Source organism: Sturnira hondurensis, unplaced genomic scaffold, assembly GCF_014824575.4.
Source record: "Sturnira hondurensis isolate 20B ecotype Veracruz unplaced genomic scaffold, ASM1482457v3 Scaffold0006413, whole genome shotgun sequence".
In the NCBI taxonomy this organism is placed as follows: domain Eukaryota; kingdom Metazoa; phylum Chordata; class Mammalia; order Chiroptera; family Phyllostomidae; genus Sturnira; species Sturnira hondurensis.
This window is the reverse complement of record NW_028079044.1, coordinates 49,941,847-49,961,261: the sequence shown is the minus strand read 5'-3', so window position 1 is coordinate 49,961,261 and position 19,415 is coordinate 49,941,847. Positions and strand designations below refer to the sequence as shown.

At 51.1% G+C, this 19,415-nt stretch overlaps 1 protein-coding gene across 4 annotated transcripts in view; it reads right to left on the bottom strand.

The window, feature by feature from the left end:
• The window catches only part of KHDRBS3 (KH RNA binding domain containing, signal transduction associated 3), a 116,038-nt gene that overhangs the window by 57,676 nt on the left and 38,947 nt on the right, over positions 1-19,415 (bottom strand). For 3 of the 4 annotated variants that reach the window (XR_005066841.1, XM_037048594.1, XM_037048595.1), the window contains exon 3: positions 4,360-4,476. The exons of the other annotated variant lie outside the window; for it this stretch is intronic. Coding sequence is in view for 2 of the 3 variants with exons in the window: in XM_037048594.1 (XP_036904489.1) it covers positions 4,360-4,476 (117 nt within the window). In the remaining variant the exon portion in view is untranslated. The remainder of the gene's footprint in view (positions 1-4,359; positions 4,477-19,415) is intronic. 4 annotated transcript variants of the gene reach the window in all.

Sequence of the window (19,415 nt, the reverse complement as noted above, 5' to 3'; positions counted from 1 at the left end):
CGCCACCTGCCCTCTCGGTGCCCCGTGCTTGCCCCCTCGCTTCCTCAAGGCCCCCAGCAACACCCCAGGTGAGGCATGGGCTCCCTCTGTGGTCCTCCAACGGCCAGGCAACACAGCTCACTGCTGCCTGGTTAAGTGTTCAGGTCACAGTTAGGCTGGGGTTGGGGTTAGGACTGTCTCACTAAGTACTACATTCCCATCGTCGAGAAAAGTGCTCAGCATAAAGCAGATGCTGAACAAATATTTATTGAGCGAATGGCCAATTATTCATTCATATCTATGTCCACTGGATTATGTATATATCTTTCAAAAAGCACTTTCACATGCCAGGTACTACACTCTATCTGAGGGTAGAAGAGGGCATAAGATAAATGACAGACTTTATTACATGATTTTACATAATTATGATAAAACATTTTCTAATTTTTTTGTTGTTCACAATGAAATTCAGGGGGAAATTAGGAGAAAAAAAAACAGATAATTAAAGGACTAGTAATTTTGCTCCATTATCTTTTTCTAACTAGCTTTCATTAGAGGCAATTACAGAATCTGAGTTTTTCAGACATTTGTTCCCAACGTTAAAACCAGACAGAACAACTGCTAGGAACCTGTATCTAAAACCACCCAGCCTCTCCAAAGAGCCTGTCCCAGCAGAGGGAGAACCCACGGACACCACCACCCTGCAACCCCACCACCCGCCCCCAGGCCTCGCCAGCACACACACCCTGGACTTCACCTTTCATTGCTGAACTGACCTGAATTCTTACAAAGACGAGAGAGTCAGCAGAAATAGGGCCTGGGACTCAGAGTCAGGGACACCTGAATCACAGTGACGCTGGTCACTAGGTGTGTGAGTCTGACCGTTTATGTGTAATCAAGCCCTTAATTTGTGAAATCAGTTTGGTACTAACAAGTGCATGTTACTGGAGGGCCACGGAGAAGGCTACGGGGTCGGCTCCGTGTGACCGCCCGGCAGAGGAGACAGCGCTGTGCTGCCGGGCACCTCGCCTGGCATGTGGCAGGTTCCCAGAAGGGGTGGCTGCCGTCAGTCAGGGGAAGTGGGGCAGAAACCCAAAGAAAACAAGAAAAACATCTGAAGTAAGAAGGAGCAAATTCAAGGTATATTAACGTCCTGCGCAGTTTCCTCACCGTTTGTCTTGGGTACAAAAAGGCACTATTCTTTTACGCCAACCAGAGACGGTTCGCTGTTCTAACTGGGACTTTTTAATCGTTTGGTCTGGTGCTCTGCCTTGACAGCTGGGGCTTCCAACACTGGAGACTATGCACAGCATCGTGGGAGAAAGCCTGAACTACTGGAATAAACACTTCTGATGTTCTAACGCACACCAAAATGACCACCCTCATGAGATGACCAATGTGGACCCACAGCAGGGCACTTCCATTTCCATCACCAACTCGGGCTGGAATGGGGGCTCTCTCGCCAGCTCCCCTGTGTCTCCCAGTTCCACAGAGTGGGCGGTCACTCCCAGACTGGGTTGGGGCTCACCAGGAGAGGCTGGGCAGCGTTCAGGGAAGGACCAGCCCCCAACGAGCTACATTGAAACCCCACATTCGAATCCCACATCCAACACACACTGCTCAACTTTGGGCAGGTAGGTTACTTTATCCCATCTCCGGGGGCTGACTCTGAATGGTGGTAACAGCACAGAACCCGCTGTCGCCCACAAGGCGGCTGTGGCAATAGAGGAGTGGCTACATCAGTAATGAGGAGCACGTAGAAACATAGGAACAGCAGTGATAAAGGGGTCCTGCATCTGAGGACAGAAAGTCTTTAGATTCAGGTCTAACACACAATAAATAATAAATCCAGTACTAATTATTCTTATAATGATAATTATTATTACACAACTATAGTATTACTTATTCTATTATTCTATGATGTCAATGATGTGGGCAAGACTTGGAGCGCACTGCTCGGCACAGATGGAGGCCCCACGGCATCACTGTGGTTATTACTCTCAGAACCATCCTGTGCATGTCGGTAACGACTCCCACAACTTCATCAGTGCAGCAAACAGAGAAGATGAATCAGGTTCACACGAGAACTGAAATAGTGAACGCCCTGAAAATCTGGAAGAGTGAGGTTTTAACAGGAAGCAATGGGCTCTCTTTTGAAACAGACACAGTATCAACCCAGGATGCCTGCGGACTAAAAGTGAACTAGTAAAAAGGGTCACGTGAAACTCGTGTCCAGGCTCAGGCGGTGAGGCTCTGATCTCAGAGTGTACCACGGGTGGGGCCCCAGAAGTGCCCGCTGATGGCCGCCACCCAGAGCGGGCCTTGTGGGGGCAGCGGACTGTCTGTCCCAAGTTTCCGGGGGTCTGGAGGGGATGTAAATGCTCTGCCGCCTGCAGGACATCCACACTGACTCGCTGAGTGACGCTGTCAGGACACGGAAAGGGAAGCGTTACTGAGTGGGTGAGAAGTGGGCTGGGGAAGGCCTAAGTGTGGACGAACAGGGTGGCCCACGCAGTGCGAGCTGGCACAGTGGCCAGGTGACTGGGGGACCAACTGGAGCAGACACCAAAGCACCTCATTCCCCAGACACCTCCATACTACTCCAGGGCCTCCTCGATCAAGTGCTCCCGGGGACAGCGAGAGAGGTCATGCTTTAACACGCTACGGGCTGCACTCAACAGGAGGGCAGGCCACTGCCACTGCTGAGCATCCAGCACGCCAACAGCAGGGGACTGCCACCAGCCCCCGAAGTGACAACAGGCTCTGGAAGGACCACCCAAAGTCCTGAGAGCAGGCGGATGATGTTCATTACATGGACAGCCAGGCACCAGCTACTACGTGGACATGCAGTCCAGGTAAAGACGCGCCTCCCCTGGCCCCTTCTAGCTGGAATACCCTCTGGGAATAAGCGCCCGCTGCCCAGCTCACTCCACAGAATGTCACTCTGTCCAAGAAACTCCGTTACCAGCAAACTAAGCAGCACAATGTCAATGGGCTTTGCAGGCCTTCTCAGCTACCTCATTATCAGTTGGCCTCATTAAAGACTTCATTAACATATCAGCAAGGGTGGGGTGCTGTCCTCCAAGACACAGGCAATTTCTGACCAACTGGCCAACATAAGTTTCATTTTCTCCTCCACCAGGTCAGATGGGTCCGGGAACCAATCACATCACTCGAGACGGCAATGCACAGTGAGTAGTTAAACTGGCCTGGCCCTGGGTCAGAATTATTTCAAACACCTACTGAACATTCACGTTAGGGCCCACCCTGAACAGGCTGGGGGCCTGAGGATCTCTACTTTTAAACGGGAACCCCTGTGAGTCGGGTGCATAGCCAGGTTTTGCTCAGCCATAAAAAAGAAGGAAATCTCACCTTTTGTGACAGCATGGATGGACCTGGAAAGCATTATGCTAAGTGAAATAAGCCAGTCAGAGAAAGGCAAATGCCCTATGATCTCACTTGTATGTGGAATCTAATGAATAAAATACACTAACAAAACAGAAACAGACTCACAGACACAGAGAACAGACTGTCAGCTGTCAGAGGGGAGGGGTTGGAAGGTTGGGTGAAAAGGTGAAAGGATTAAGCAAAACAAAGAAAAAACTCATCCACGCAGACAACAGTACCGCGATGACTAGAGGGAAAGGGGGTGGGGAGGTAAGGGGGGGCAGAGGGGGGTAAATGGGGATGAAAGGAGATGTGACTAGGGGGGGAACAGACAATACAACGTGCAGAGGATGTGTCGTCCGGCTGGACCCCGAAACCTGCATAACTTTGTTAATTAAAGTCAGCCCAGTAAATTCAATTAAAAATAAATTAATCTTGAAATTCTAAAAAAAAACCCCACAGGGCAGTTAATGTGAATACATCCAAGTAAAATAACTATGTATAAGCAATTATTAAAACTCTTAACATCAATTTAAACTTGGTAAAATACACAGGATACCAAATGAAGGGGAAAGGAGCAAATAAAAGTATATACTTTGCAGAAAAGACCCGAAGGAGCGCGTCTCTAACGCGAACAGGGGTGCCGAGACTGCCGACTGCTCTCACTTCTCCCCGTGGCAAGGCCAGTGCCACGGAACTCTTGGCAAGGTAACACTCTGCTTCTACAGTCGGAATCCAGGTGCGACAGGACCATTTACAAATGAACATAAAAGTTACGTGTGAGTCTAAGACACAACACATTCTGAATGGGCCAGTGTGCCTCAATTTTCTACACAGCCATCAGAAGTAAGTACATCATCTTATATAACATCTTCCTGTAACTTCCTCTGAGATGGCAGCTGGCTTCTGTGCAATGTGCCTTGAGAAAATGCGCACTCCCAAAGTACATCACGTGAGGGCTAAGAGGGAGCCACCGCCTCTAAAGAACATTACCTTGGCCTTGTCTCTCATGGAGCCTTTTCCAAGGATGGACATCTTTGTCAAGGTTTCTTCTTGTAGGCGCTTCAGAGAATTGCCACGGGGACCCAGCAGTTTCCCCACGAAGTTGAACTAGGAAAGACAGACCAACCAAATCTGTAACATTCGTACTGGAAACCACTGTTCCCGCACACCCCATGCAACAGGGCTTAAAGCCGTAAAATGCCTAAAATGAACAAGACACGTGTGCCTATACCGGCCGCTTCCGTGCTGGCTACCGTTCACAATGGAAAATGCAGTTACTTCCCCGACCATGTCCACACACATTAAGTATCTACAGGAACAGCGCTTGGGCCGGAACACAGGGGAGGAGCACGGACGCCTGGGGCCGTGTAAGGTCACCGACGGTCACTGGAGAGCGTCTGGTCCTTCTTCCTGGTCAGCACTTGGCCGGGGCCGGTCACCCAATGGGTGCACTGATCTAGACACTTTTCCGCATCCAGTGGCTCACAAAAGCTTTACCGGAAGACCCACCTACCCCTTCCAAACAACCCGCCACACGAGTGTGGACAGCTGACTCGGCTTGGCGCTTAGGGTTCTGCATGTAACAAGCACAGTAGACATGGATGAACTAAGAGCATGAACTTGAGGCTGAGCCGCTGCAGTCATAAAACCTGGCTTTTCCACGTAGCAGCTGAGATACCCTGGGCAAGTACCTCCCCTCTCTGTACCTTGGCCTCTGAACCCGGGGAATAGGACCTACTGTCAGAGACCCTCCCGAGGGTTTACTGGGTCCAAATAGATTATTTAAAACAATGCACGGCACAAAACAGACAACAAACACATCTTACGTGAACTGTTACTAGGAATGTCACATAATTTTCTAAAGCCTCGCTGTAACTCAGCTAAACCATAGGTGCTCCGTGCTCCCCAGCAAAGAGCCTCGTTTCTTGCTAGGAGAGCACCCTCTGTCTGGGCTGGAGACCAGCTCCCTCCGCGAGCAGAGCCACGGCCAGCCGCAGAGACCCTGTCCTTCGGGGGAAACGTCTTCCACTTGCCTGGGATAACCGAAGTGATTTTCCTGAAATCAATGCACTTTAAAAAATATCCAAATGTTTTTTTTTCCTTGCCCACATTTAATTGCATTGGTCTTTTAAAAGACTCAGGGATCTAGCTCTAACCTTCACATGCAATACTTTTATTTTTAAATTTTAAGTAAATTACTTGTAGAAATATGTAAGTCATACAGAGTTTAAAATGCCAGGCCCTCCGACGGGGGAGGGAAAACCGGTGCTCCGACCCGCCTGCCCTGACCTCGTCCTGGTCCCCCTTTCTCTGCCTTACCCTTTGGGGATTTTGGGGTTCCTGAGTCGCACCTCTCAGTGTCTCATCCCCCCCCCTTTCTCTTTTATCTTCACTCTCTCATTTCTGGGAGATCTAATTACATTCAACTACTGTATCTCTTAAGTCTTTCATTTCCACTATCAGATATTTAACTGCTAACAGTATTTTCTTGTATTTGTCCCTTTTACGGCTTTTTGAAAAATTTTATGGAAGCCATTGGCGTTCTTATCTTGCAGAGGATGTTAATGGCAGTGGCCCTCACCCACCCAGCAGAGGGTGTTTGCTAATCACCCTCTTTCTACGGTAGGGACATTCCTTGGAAAACTGGGGACCCTCTGCGACGTGTCTTTAGAAGTTTACAACTGAGCCCCCAAACTGCTGACAGGGCATTCATACCCGGAACTCGACAATCAGCTCTGACAGTTCACTGCGTGGGGCAGCTCCCGTTTTCACGAAAAGCTACTCAAATCCAGTGTCTGCACGCCGTTTCTCCTAGGCCAGGCCTGGACCTGGGAGGCATGCCCAGTCTCCAAAGAGGAGGGCTTGGTGCTGTCAGGAAGGGAGCCCCCCGGCAAGCCCACACATACCCCCTCACTTCTACAGGAGGCCATCGGTCGCCCACTGTCAGCGGGACCTCACATTCGAGCCCGAGGTCCTGCCTGTCTAGACCGGCCTCTTTGGGGAACCCCCAGTCTGTTACCCTGTTAAGAAGGGCAGACACCCAGGCTACCAGCGAGATGAGCCTCCGGTGGTCTACCTGGGTGGTTTTCGACCTTTCCCCCTAATGGCATACCCCAAAATGTATCTGTTGTTGATCTGGCAAAAAAACCAAACCAAAACACTAGGTACGGATTTGATTCACTCACACCGGAAGGCCACAGCTGCCCTGGCTGCTGTCATTTCTCATCTGACACCCTAAGGGGGACGTGGCCAAGCACTGCTGCAACAAACACCCTTGGGTGCCCATCCCGCGGCTCCCCCCGACGACCTCAGTCTAACCACCTCCCCTCGGTGCCCCCCAGGACTCCACCTGCACAGTGACAGCTCTCCAGGGCAGGGCCTCCCCACACCAGTGAGCCTGCTTCGGGGCGCTTCCTCCCGCCCCGCGAGCTCGGGATCTGTCTGTGCCATTCTGACCCACGTGCTCTGCAGCCACCAGACTCTTCCCGACATCCTTGCCCACTGTTGTCTCCCACTCCCAGACTTACCCTCATGGGTTTCTGCCTTTAAAGGTCATTTATATTCATTTTAGCAGGTTTCAAGGACAGCGCAACATTGAATGGATATGGCCAAACTGCCTTATTTACATTGCTTTACTAGTTAAATATCCCCCAATTAATAACTGTTGGGAGACCTCAGAAGTCACCCAGTCCAAACATCTAATTTCATACTGAGAAAACTGAAGTCCACAGAATGATAAGGTGTATTCAAGGTCACGTGATAACACAGGAAGACACAGGCATCTCACGTGACTCTGCGCACCCGCAGGAGCCCTCCTCCCCGTCTCACCAGTGTCCAGTACCCTGTTCACAGGACGTGCACTAACAAGTGTTCTGACACCAGGACCCCCTCCACCCCCGTCTCTGCTCGACCCACACCATCCACCAGCTCGACCCCCCCAGGCGAGTCAGTCGTGCAGGGCTCTGCGCCCTCTGCCACAATACAGGGGCCACGCTGCCCACTGTGGGCGCCCGCCGTGTGAGTCAAACACGGAAATGAATAGAGGTCAGACCAGCCGACAGACTGTGCGCTCAATGCCAAATTCCTAGGCAATAATTAGCAGATTGAACTATTACGGAGATGATGGGTTTATGTCAACAGCACCCACCCGCTACTGGGAGCTGACTCCTCGTCATCCACAAGGCCATGTCCCTGTCCTGTCTGTGTACAGCAGGGGTGTCACACTCATCTTCACCGGGGACCGCATCAGCCTCATGGTTGCCTTCAAAGGGCTAAATGTATAGAGCTCCTTGCCCCTAGTTAAGGAGTAGTTACACTTCACAGTCCTAAAATTACATTTGGCCCTTTGAAGGCTGATGCAACCCCCCGTGAAGATGACTGTGACACCCTGGTGTACCAGTTCAAACCCTCCATGGATTCTGTGACACACCTGGGCGTACTTAAAACAAAACAGAAACAACCCGTAAGCTAGGCATGGTCACTACTACTTGCAACAAGAAAAGGCCTAAGCAGTGCATGGGCTGAGTATGTATTTTCGGACTCTGGAGGATATAAAAATAAACAACTGGGCAGTGTCTATGTTCTGCCACTGGCTCCGTGACCTGCTGAGGTCCCATGGGCTGCAGGCCTCGCAGAGGTGTCTGGGACGCGCTCCCTCTTCCCAGCAGTGTGTCACGGGGGCCTCAGCCTTCCCAGGCCACAGGGGCGCTGTGCTTACCAGAGCTGTGGCTTACAAGAGCCAGTGACCTGCAGGGCTATCACCACCATTAAAACAGACCAAGTGCCAAGCACCCCAACAGTGCGAATTCTACCCAAGCCCTGCGCTCCTGAGAACCAGGGCCGTCTGGGAAGTCCTTGACCCCTCTCGCATGCCTGGAAACGGCTTCCTGCAAAAACTCCTCTCCCCACAAGACTTAGGTAAGACCTGCAGGTGACCCGTCTACCTGCGACAAGGCCAGACACCACCTCTCCCATCCCCACTGCTTGCTCCACGAGACACCGGCTGACCTGTTCGTTCCCCGCATCAATCAGAAAGTGCCCCTCGGCCTGCCTGGATCAAACTCTGGTCAAGCTTTCTCTCTCCTCAGGCCCTGACCAGTGACTCCCCAGCATCTGGGCCAACAAAACACTCTCCCCAAAAGGCCCCTGTCTCCAGGGACCAGCCTCCGGGCAAAACATTCTCTGACCCCTTGTCCTACCAGGTAGCCTCCACCCACTCCCTCACGGCCCCTCACCTTCCTGGCCTTGTTCATGTCTCCCCACAAAACCAAAGCCCCACCCTGGCCAGTGCGGCTCTGCTGGATGGAGCATCATCCCATGCACCAGACAGGGTCTCGGGCTCAGCTCCCACCCAGGGGTCAGTGCACAGACCCAGGTGGTGGGTCTGATCCCCACTCAGGCTGCGTAGGAGAAAGCACCCAACCAGTGTTTCTCTCTCACGTGGATGCCTGTCTGTCTCTCTGTCTGCCCCTCCTCTCTCTCTAAAAGCAATGAAAGCATGTCCTCAGGTGACATAAAATAAAACGGTCTCCCCTTACTCAAGGCAGGATGGCTTCTTTTTCATTTGGTGACTGTGTCTGCGAGACAGACAGTAAGAACGTAACACAATTTAACCCCTGGTTTTATCAGTGCTTTCACTCAGGCACAGAACCGTCTGGAAGGTGAAGTGCTACCAAGTCCAGGACCACTGACTTTTCTCCAGGTGCCAATGACTGTATCACGGATATACTACATTACTGACTTTACAGTCGTAAACAAAACCCTTTCCACCTGATTACGGAGGCGGTAAATCAACACACGACGAGCGTGTCTGAGTTTCACTGCCCCCTGTGCAACACGCAATAATTGCGTTCATTGTTGGTGAAGGCCTCGCGGTGCCTGTGTGAGCTAGCTGTAATTGATCAGAACTATATTTGTGACATGACCCTGTTCCTCGGGGAGCAATTACAGGTAAGCTGTCATTTCGTAAACAACTAAGCCTCCAGAACATGTCACTGTCTCCATTAAAAGGTGTCCCTTAATGGGGTGTTCACCAAAAAGCTGATTAGTCGAACACAGGGCTGTCGTACTGACCACTAAAGCCACGCTGCAGCTGAGCCTGTGGCCTCTGGCACCCGGCTTCAAACACCGCATGACTGTTACTCCACCCGCCAACCACTGCCTGCGCTGGGTGCTCATGCCATGGGGACAAGGACAAGGCTTTTTGGGGCCCCTGCTCCGGCACACGTGCAAAGGGGGCTCTTAGTAAATGTCCGATGAGTTAATTCTGCCTTGACGGTGTTCCCGTCTACGGACCTCCCAGGCCCCTCTGTTTTTCTGCAGCCTGCCAGAGCCGCCTCTCAGCTGGCCCAGTGCGGAGAGCTCACTCAGCAGGCTCGCCGCACCAAGTCCCAAGTCGGCCTTGTGGCCTCTCTGTGTAAAACACTAACTGCCCAGCTCTCCCGAGAACAAGCCAGCTGTGAAAGGCCCACACTGAAGCCTCCCTGCCCCCCCCCCCGGCCCAGGCCTCGCCCCTATCTCCCGCTCTGGATTCTAGCCATTCTACGTTTATTTTACTCTCTCGAAACTGCCATTCTCCAAGAACTACCTGTTTCAGCTCAAATGCAGGGGAGAAAACGTCACTCTCACTCTTAGACTCAGAAAGAAGCTGGACAGAAGAAGGCAAGCTCAGGCCAGCAGGGCCCGGGCCAAGCTGAGCACACCCCGCAGCCAGCATGGCCCCTGCTGGAAAAACAGTACTGGGTGCAAACTTCTCCGAGGAGGGTGGGCACGCTAGCAGGAGGGGACGCTGCCCCTGCAGCTTCCGGATTTAGAGAGCTGACACCTTCCAGAAGGTTTTTTCCTGCAGGAATCTACCACACAACCCCCTCCCCCAGCTGCCCCCAGGGAAGATGGGTTGGAACCCTGAGACCAGCACTCAGGTGCAGGAGGAAGGCAGCCTCTCTCTGCTGCAACCTGCCCAGGTCTGTACCCGTCTCCCCTGCTGAGCAAAAGCATGAGTCTGCGGGGGGAAGGGCGACACCACCGAGTTGCTTTGTGTTTTAAATGTTGGCAAAATCCACAAAGCCTGTACCTGGCTCAGAGTCCAGCCCTGAGGAGGTGCCCTGAGGACGGGCCAGGTGCTGGGTAGGAAACGGAGGGACAGGGGCCCCTCTGATGGAGTTTCACAGTCTGCTAAGATCAGCCAGGTGACACACAAGTAAAGACACACGCGGGGACAACGTCTGTTCATGACAGAAAGCCAGGGGAGGGAAGGTGACCGTGGAGAGCGTGGGTGTCCCTGGGGGCAGGCAGCTGCGGGCCAGCTGAGACGCACCCTCTACAGGATGCCCGGGCCACCGCCCGGGGTTCGGATCTCATTTTGAGTGTTAAACACAGATGCAATCTGCGCGGTGTCACCTTCTTTGAGTTTTGGTCACTGCTGACAGTGTCCATATTTACCTTGCTGTCACTTTTTTAACAATGGCGAAAATTTACATGGAAACAGACCAAACTCGGTGGTACAAAGTACAACATAGCCTGGCCAGTCCCCTGTCCTCGGAGTCTAAGGGACCCTGGGGGGAGGCAGGTCCTTTCAGGCTGGCTCCCTGAGAAGAAGAAACGTGTTTTGCTCAAGTCTGAAATCATCTCCACATCTCACTCCGTCTCCATTCTTAGTACACTGCCCAGCACACAGTAATGTTCCAAAAAAAATTCTACTGAATCAACAAAAGCAAAATAATAAACCAATGAACTCTGGGTCCAGGAACCGAGCGTCCCGCCTGTTGTGGCTCCATCTGGGGCACGTCACAGCTGTGTCAGCAGAGTCGTGAACTGTGAAACACAGGCAGTCTATCTGCCGCCCACCATGGCCAGCGTAAGAGCACTCTGGCTCCTCTGAGGGGCCTGGGTAACGCGGAGGGCTCTGCACCCCGGAGCTGGGGTGGGCATTTTCTCTGGGGGCAGCTTCGGCTTTTGGGGTTACTTGCTGCTGACCATTCAGATTTTGTCAGCTCTGCATCATCATCTTATTCTTCTTGTTTGCACTGTGGGGGAGGTTAGGGACTCAGGGATTCCCTACTTCTTGTTAGACTAGAAATTATTTTAAAGTATGTTTGTTGAAATTTATGTGAGATCTAGTTATGTTGTAATAGGAGGGCATTTTGTAGCATGTGGACCCCTGTAACGGTGGGTTCAGTGCCCGCTGATTGCTTACGAATTGACTGAATTTGTGTTCTGTGTTTGTGTGTGTATGCGTTCACTCAAACACTCTCTCTCATATACACACACACACAGTCCTTTCACTGGCACAGCCCCTCCTGCCCACTGCGGTAAACACGCCCAAAAGTGTTCCTACGGTGTCTTCCCTGATTATCACCCACACTGTTTAACGTTCCTTTTATGTTACTTACTTTTCCTGAAATGCAGTTTATGATTTCACAGACAAAATCCAATCCTGGGATAAATCTCACAGTTGCTGAAAGTTGCTCCCTCACGTCCACTACGGTCCCTTCTTGCTCTCGTGGCCCGACGACCCCTGCCCCGCACTCTGAAACCCCGGCCGCAGCCCATGGACGCACAGGCAGCATCGTGTGCACAGGGCCCCACCTGAACCGGGGTAGGAAATCGGAGACGCTTTACCGCTCTCTTGAATACTACCAGCCCCTCCTCCCCTAATTACGTCATTCTAGCCCCGTAACTACCCCGCCCTGCCCCCATCTCTGCTTACTCACAGCCTGGACAGACTGGCAAGCACTAAACTTAATTCCACCTGCAGTTCTTTCTCCAGAAAGCACCCCCACCTGCGCATGGGGCCCCTCCGCCTCTCGCCTGCCCATTCCCTTCTTACCCAGCCTGACTTGGTGGAGTTTGCCGTTTCTCCGGCTGGAACGTGAACCCCGGGAGAGTGATTAGGGCCCATATTCGAGTCATCGGTTTTCCTGCAAAGGACTTCTCAACAAGTACTCGTGGAATTAAAGTTGATTTTACCCTGAATCAAATGGCGGGGGTCGACACAGTTTTTATTGATTTCCTCTGCCACGGAAATTATTGCAACATATTAGACTATGGATTAAAAAAATCTATTATTTAAATTTATTAAGTTTCTAATCGGAAACCTCTAAGTATTACTGGTAGCAGTGGGGATTATTTGGTATTGCTCCATCAACTGTAATTTAACACAGTATTTACGTTTAAATGGTGAACAGCCCAATTCACTGAGAAAGTCACAATCTGAAAGTCAGTGAGGTGTGGCGTAACTTCTCCAGCAGATGAGACAAGGGAATAAATACAGATAGAGGCTCACACAGTCAACAGTCGGAAACAACCCACCTCCCATGCTTGCCATCTCTCTCTTTGCCCAAGGCTGGATCATGCTGCTCAGGGTGGGGACCGGGGGGTGGGGGGCAAAAAAAAAAAAGAAAGAAAAAAAGAAAAGACAAGACAAGCATTGCAGCCTCTATATAACTGGGTTTGAAATGGTTAATCCAGAAAAGCCCGGACTGCAACTGCCTGGCTGCCACGTGGGGAACGGAAGGGAGGACCCGAGACGGGAAACAGCCGTGGAAAGAGGCTATCCCGGCAGATGGGGGGAGGGTGGCAATGGAGTGCAGAGAGAGAGAGAAAGATGATAATTTGGGAACAGAAACAACAAAATGTGTATATAAGTCACATTGTTTGAAGAATGGAAGGGAGGAGGCAAATGAAGGAGCAGCTAGTAAACAAAAATGACACACTGGTTTCCAGCGTGGGCACTTGGGTGCACGTGCCATCTGTCGCTGGTGAAAATGAAGGCACGGGAGAGGGCTGCCATGGCAAAGAGGCACGAATCCACTGGGACACGTCAAAGCCCAGCTGTCTGGGGCCTTCCGAGTGGAGGCATCCAGCAAGCAGAGCTGGGCAGGTCACAAGTAGGGGAGAGGCTCCTAACTCCCTTCCCCTCGGTCAGGACGCTTCTCGGGCCGAGGTGTCCCTTGTTTCACGTGGTTACGTGCCAAGTACGTGTTTGGACAAGAGCTCACAGTGGGGTCCGTGGACTTCGAGCCAGCAGGCTGGAGTCCCAGCAGAGACTGGGACTCCACGTCTCCTCTGCCCGACATCAGGACAGTCTTCCCTGGATCCAACTTGTGGTCCTCAAGGGCCCAGAGCCAAGACAATCAGCCCAGGGACATGCAAAGATATCTAAGCCGGCAATACATTACGAGGCACTAAAAATGTCTTTAGCTTTTGGCTTAGCAACACACTTCAGAGATCTCTCCTCCATGACTCCTCAGAAAGGAAGCAGCGATGTCATCAAAGATACATAGGTAACAGTATTCATCACACACTGTGTTGCCAAATTTACTGGTTTGCGACCACAGGACATAGAAATAAAACAGCAGCAGTAATAACAACAACGAGCCCCCAAAACAACACGAGTCAACTCTTTCAGGAGCCCCTCCGCACCATCTGCCTGCTTTTGGAGTCTATGTAACAAACCTGAGTGCTGCCTGGGGGCCAGGACTCAGCATTTGGAAAAGGAGGGAAGGCGCTGCCGGAGACGGGAAACCCTTCCAGCACTCTGGAACGGGGTCGCATCCGCGCACGCCGACCTCAGTGTCTTTCTCAACACCGGGATGGGTGCCACAGGATCCCGAGGGCCCAGCAGAGGCCTCAGAGGACAGGACAAAGGCGGCTCCTGAAGGTGTGCTCCTGTCCTCCCCACCTGTCACCTCACTGCCCGCCCGTTTCTGCCCTAAGTGACAGGAAAGGAACAGCACAGAGGGGTCCCTGCTGGGAACAGTGGCCTGGGGCCATTGCGGTCTCCTAAGGTCCCATCACCCGGAGCAACCTCCCTACTTCGTCACAGGGTCCCCCGAGTTCACGAGTACTAGGAGGGGCACCCACAGTGACTTATTATCAACCCGGATCGCTTTAAGGAATTGTTTTTAATATCAAAATCCTTACCGGCCAGCCATACTAACTTTGGTAATGGCACTTACGTAAAAAACTAACACGCGACACCCAGGCACTGGCACTGTGTATCTACTAAATACATCACCCACCAATCGAACACCAAAAATACAATTTGCACACATAAATCCTCTGGGGCAAACATACACCTCTGGAAACCAATTAGGAATCACGGAAAAGTGACATGCTGATACGACTGTCAGATATTGACCACTCAAGGAAACTTTTAAACCCATAGTGATTTCTGTGGAACAGGCTTCTACCCAGCGGTAAGTTCATGGGCTTCAAACTGTAACACACGGCGGAGGAGAGATGCCAGCCGGCTTTGAGGAAGGAAGTCTCCCTGAGCTTTGATTTACATTCCAGGCAGGAACACGTTTTCTGAGCACTTCTCTCTCCAAGACCCTTAACGCGAGAGCTTGTGTGAGCTGGGAATGTGGACAATTTTAAAAGCACACAAAACACTTCAGGTAACAACCCATGTCGCTCGCCATAAGGCTAATAAAGCTAAACACTATGTACGAGTTAGAATGCCCAGAGATGAAAACAATGACCAAATTAAGAAACTAAATAAATCTAACTTAAACCTAGAGAGTTTAACTCAGTACAATCAGTTTTTCCAAAACGCAACCACGGTACAAAAGCACCTCATACATGAACTATCTCCAGGGCCTGTTTTCCCAGACAGGGAAACCTTCTCCTCCGAGTCAGAACAGCGGTACCAGGTCACCGTCAGAACCTCGAAGCCCAAGAGCTGGGGAGGCAGGAAAATGTGCATAGCCCCGCCCCCCAGAACGTGACTGCTGTCACCGCTTTTCAGAAGTGACCGTCTACACCGCGGATTTCTAATGTAACATGGTAACACAGACGCGTCCCCGCAGTGTGTGTGTGCACAACCAGGGCACGCGTGTGCGTAACAACACAGATCTAAGTCACTTCCCTTCACATCGTAGGTTGGGCCGCAACGGCGCACCACACTCCTACCCCCATCGTGGGTTTGCCCCTGGCCTTCCCTCTCCTGAATCCGCCCCTGTCACGAAGCACCTGGAGAGCCACCTGCCTCGTCCTCTACCGCCGAGCATGTAACGCTTCCCTACCCCCCCGCCCTCCACAGCCCCACGGGCCAACACACCCCGCACGCTGCGCCTCTAGCACTCCACATACAAACCCCGTAACAAGCTGTACATCAGGCTGAAAGGAACCTGTTTGGACAAAGGAAACGGCTTGTAATTTCTCGGGTGGCCTCTGCCCTACCCAGAGTGCGACCATCCCACACTGCCTGGCATCTGGCCCTACCCCAGCCAGCCCACTCCTTCCAAACAGCCCCGCAGGGGCCCTCGGGCAGTGCCCCGTGGTCCCCACCTGTCTCCCTGGAGCTCCCAACTGTGGCTTCTCAGACTGCACTGTAAGCGTCCACTTGCGTCTGCAGGCCCCGCACAACTGGACGTCCTCGTGAGGAAAATGTGCCTGGCTCACCATCGCTCCCCCTGCACGGGACCTGGCTTCCGGAAAACCCTCAGCAGACGTGAGTGCATGGGCAGAGGGACAGGTGCGCTGATGGGGAGGAGCCGGGGCAGGAAGAGACTAGCCCACCTGAACCACAGGTGTCTACCACGCCCTAGGCACCTGCTCCAGTCGTGGCAGGGCACTGATGTTAACTCCACTGTACCTAGTCACTGCTCAGCCCTGGGGGCCAGGGTTGTGCACAGGAAGACTGGGGAGGACCATTTCTGCAGTTTAACATCTTAAAACACAAACATCACACAATAGTGCTTACTTTGAGTCTCACACTTCCCGGGCTCAGGCATGTAACTCAAGAAGGGGCTTTAGGCTTGAACCCTGAAAGACTCACGTTCCCTGGTATGCCCCGGGCAGAGTGTCAAAAAGGGTCCCGGCGAGAAGAGAAATCCTCCCCTTACTGGAAACCACCTGCCCAGACGGGGTTCCCACGCAGCACTGCTCTGCGGCCCCAGAAGCTGAAAGCGCGCAGTCAGCACCAACTCCACGCCAGGCAGGACTCCACCAGGGTAGCCCCTCCCTGCCCTGCCCCTCAGCCCCTTAAGGGACAGCAGCCTCCGAGCTTTGCTGCAGAGCCCACGGAAGTGCCGCCCCAGCCTTTCATGTAGGCTGGCTCGGAACCTGCGAGCTCAGTCACACTGAGCAGAAGTTCCCTTTTTCAGCACTCTGAGAGCAACGGGCCGCACTGCTCAAATACCCGCAAGGGCGCTGCTCAGTGAGACCCAGGAACTATGGCTTGTCTTCCCCCACGCTCACCAAAGCTGACACTGGAAAATGGAATTTGATGTTTTACTGCGTATACTTTATTTCACACACACACACACACACCAGAGTACTAATTGTGGACCAATCACCTACTAGCTCTCGAACGATGTGAAGACGGGCAGTGCCTGCTCACCTTTCCGTCTACTGCACATCCAGCCTGCAGAGTACACTGGGCACACCCACAGTTGCCGGTTTACAAAGGTTTCCACGGGCCAGGCTGTGCTGAGTGACGGCTCCATGGAAGGTTCCCGGCATAGCTCTCGGTTGCCCGAAAATGCACCTCCTCCATTCTGTAAGTGTGACTAGGCTCCGGGGGGCTGGCCGCCCACAGATAAGGAGGAACTCTTCAATGCTGGACAAGATACACTACCCGCCATCTGAGCCTGAACAATCACACACAAGGAGGCCCTGGAAAGGAGTGCGGCTTGGAAGAAGGGAACAGCCTGGGCAAACCTGCTGGTGCTAGGGTTTTTAGCCTGAGCAGCACAGTTGAAGGCAGACCATGGTGCTGACATGTGAGAGAAGAATTGCTAGAAAAGACAGAACCAGAGCTGGGGAGGCCAAGTTTTGTGGGTGAAACTGGATCTGCCAAAGTCTCCGGCTGACCCCCAAACTGCGTAGGCCAGAAGTCAAAATAAGAAAAGAGCTGAACTGAGAACACTCCTACCCGAGGGACCAACCTGCGGTCCAATTCCAAGAGTACCCACGCTCCTCACAGAAGGGGAGCGGAGTCTGGCGTTTCCACAATGTGACGCCCCCAGTGTCCGGAACAGCCCCAGTGCTCACCACGCAAGGGCTCGGACTGTGTGACTCACTACCGAGACAAAAGATCATCAATTCAGGTCAAAGCTAAGGTGACAAAGATTTCAGAACTAGACACTGAAGCATCTATTTTAACTGTGCTCAATGGCATAAAATAATGCCCGCAATGAATTTTAAAAATTAGAAACTCCTACCAAAGAAAAAAATATCTCTAAGTAGACACAGTTTTACATGAATCAAATACAAATTCTGAAGCAGACTGTTGAAATACTGGCCATACAAGTGTTACGAGATGGGCTGAAGAGAAAACAATGGTAAGAAAGAACAGCGACTCTGAGACACGGCCGTACAAATCACCCAGTCTAAAGAACCAAGGGAAAAGAGAAAGCTAGTAACAAAAGTGACCGTAGCCACCAAAACCGTTTTGAGAATATCAAACGGTCAACCATACGAGGTCTGTCCACAAAAAGTCCAGCCATTCTTAATCTAACGAGATAACAAGAATGCTTTACATGACATCGATGTCACCTGGCAGCCAAGGGGAGGGGACTGGAATGCGCGCGTGCGTGAACAATGACGACTTCACTGTGCTTGTCAGTGGGGGCGACAGACACTGTTGAGTGAGCAGGTGCATGGTGTGGCCGTCACATTCAAAATGACTGAGCAAGTACAGCAATGGATCTGTACCAAACTCTGCATTAAGCTTGAACACTCCTCCCCAGAAACTATACGATGACTCGGAAGGTATGGGTCAGGTAAGGTAAGGTCAGCTACGATGACGCAGCTATGGGCGCCGGTGATTGGCAGCTGCATCATGACAATGTGCCCACTCGCACATCACATCCGGTGCAGAGTTTTTTTGTGAAACAAAATATCACCCAAGTGACTTAGGCCCCCTATAGCTCAGATCCGGCACCCTGTGACTTCTGGCTTTTCCCAAAACTAAAAGCACATTTGAAAGGAAGAGATTTCTGACTGTTGATGACAGTCAAGAAACTATGACAGGGGAGCTGACGGAGACTGGGAGAACTGTGTGAGGTCCCAGGGTGCCTAATATGAAGGGGACTGAGGTGTCCTTGTCTTGCGTACAGCGTTTCTTGTATCTTGTATCTTCTTCAATAAAAAAGTCTCTATTTTTCATACTACATGGCTGGATACCTTCTGCACAGATCTTGTATGAATAACAAGTCTCCAAGATGGGGAGAAAAGGCTCAAAAAAGTATTAGAAGAAAAATAGTTAAAATTTTATAATGACGTGGCCAAATCCCTTGAAAATACACCAAAAAATCCCCAAAGATGAAACAGAAAATCTGATTAGTGACATGTCAGTTGAAGACATTGGACTCGTCACTGAACCCCAGGCCCAGGCAGCTTCACTGGTGAATTCTACCAAATATTGAGGAAGAAACAGCACCAAACAGGCACACATTCGTTGAGAAAAAAGTACTCTCCACTTACTTTATGAAATCATATATAACACTAATACCAAAATCTGACAAAGATCCTAAATTTAAAAAATGACAGGCCAGCAGTACCTGTGAACATAGGTGTATCTGAATCCAACAACATAAAAAAGGGCAATATGTCATTACCAGGTAAGGTTTCATCCAGCAGTGAAATGCTGGTTTAATTTAGACAAATCAAAAAACTCACTATGTTAACAGTATAAAGAAGTATCATCCTGTGTTCATTTCAACAGATGCAGGAAGGCAGTCAATAAAATCCACTCCCCAGTCAGGATCAAATCTCTCTGCAAAATGGAGAGAGAAGAGACCTTCCTCTACCTAATAAAGGGCATCTACCAAAAAAATGAACAAACAAACAAACCTAAAGCTGTACAGTTGTTACATTCTTAATGGTAAAACAATGAACGTCTCCCACACTAAATGGGAACGAGGGAAGAATGACTCATCTTTCCCACTTGTATTCAAGCATTATTCTAGAGATACTAACCAATACGATAAAGCAAGCTAAATCAATATAAAGTACACAAATTGGAAAAGAAGTAAACTGCTTACATGGATGATATAATTATGTACATAGCGTATCCTAAAACATTATAAAACAACTTA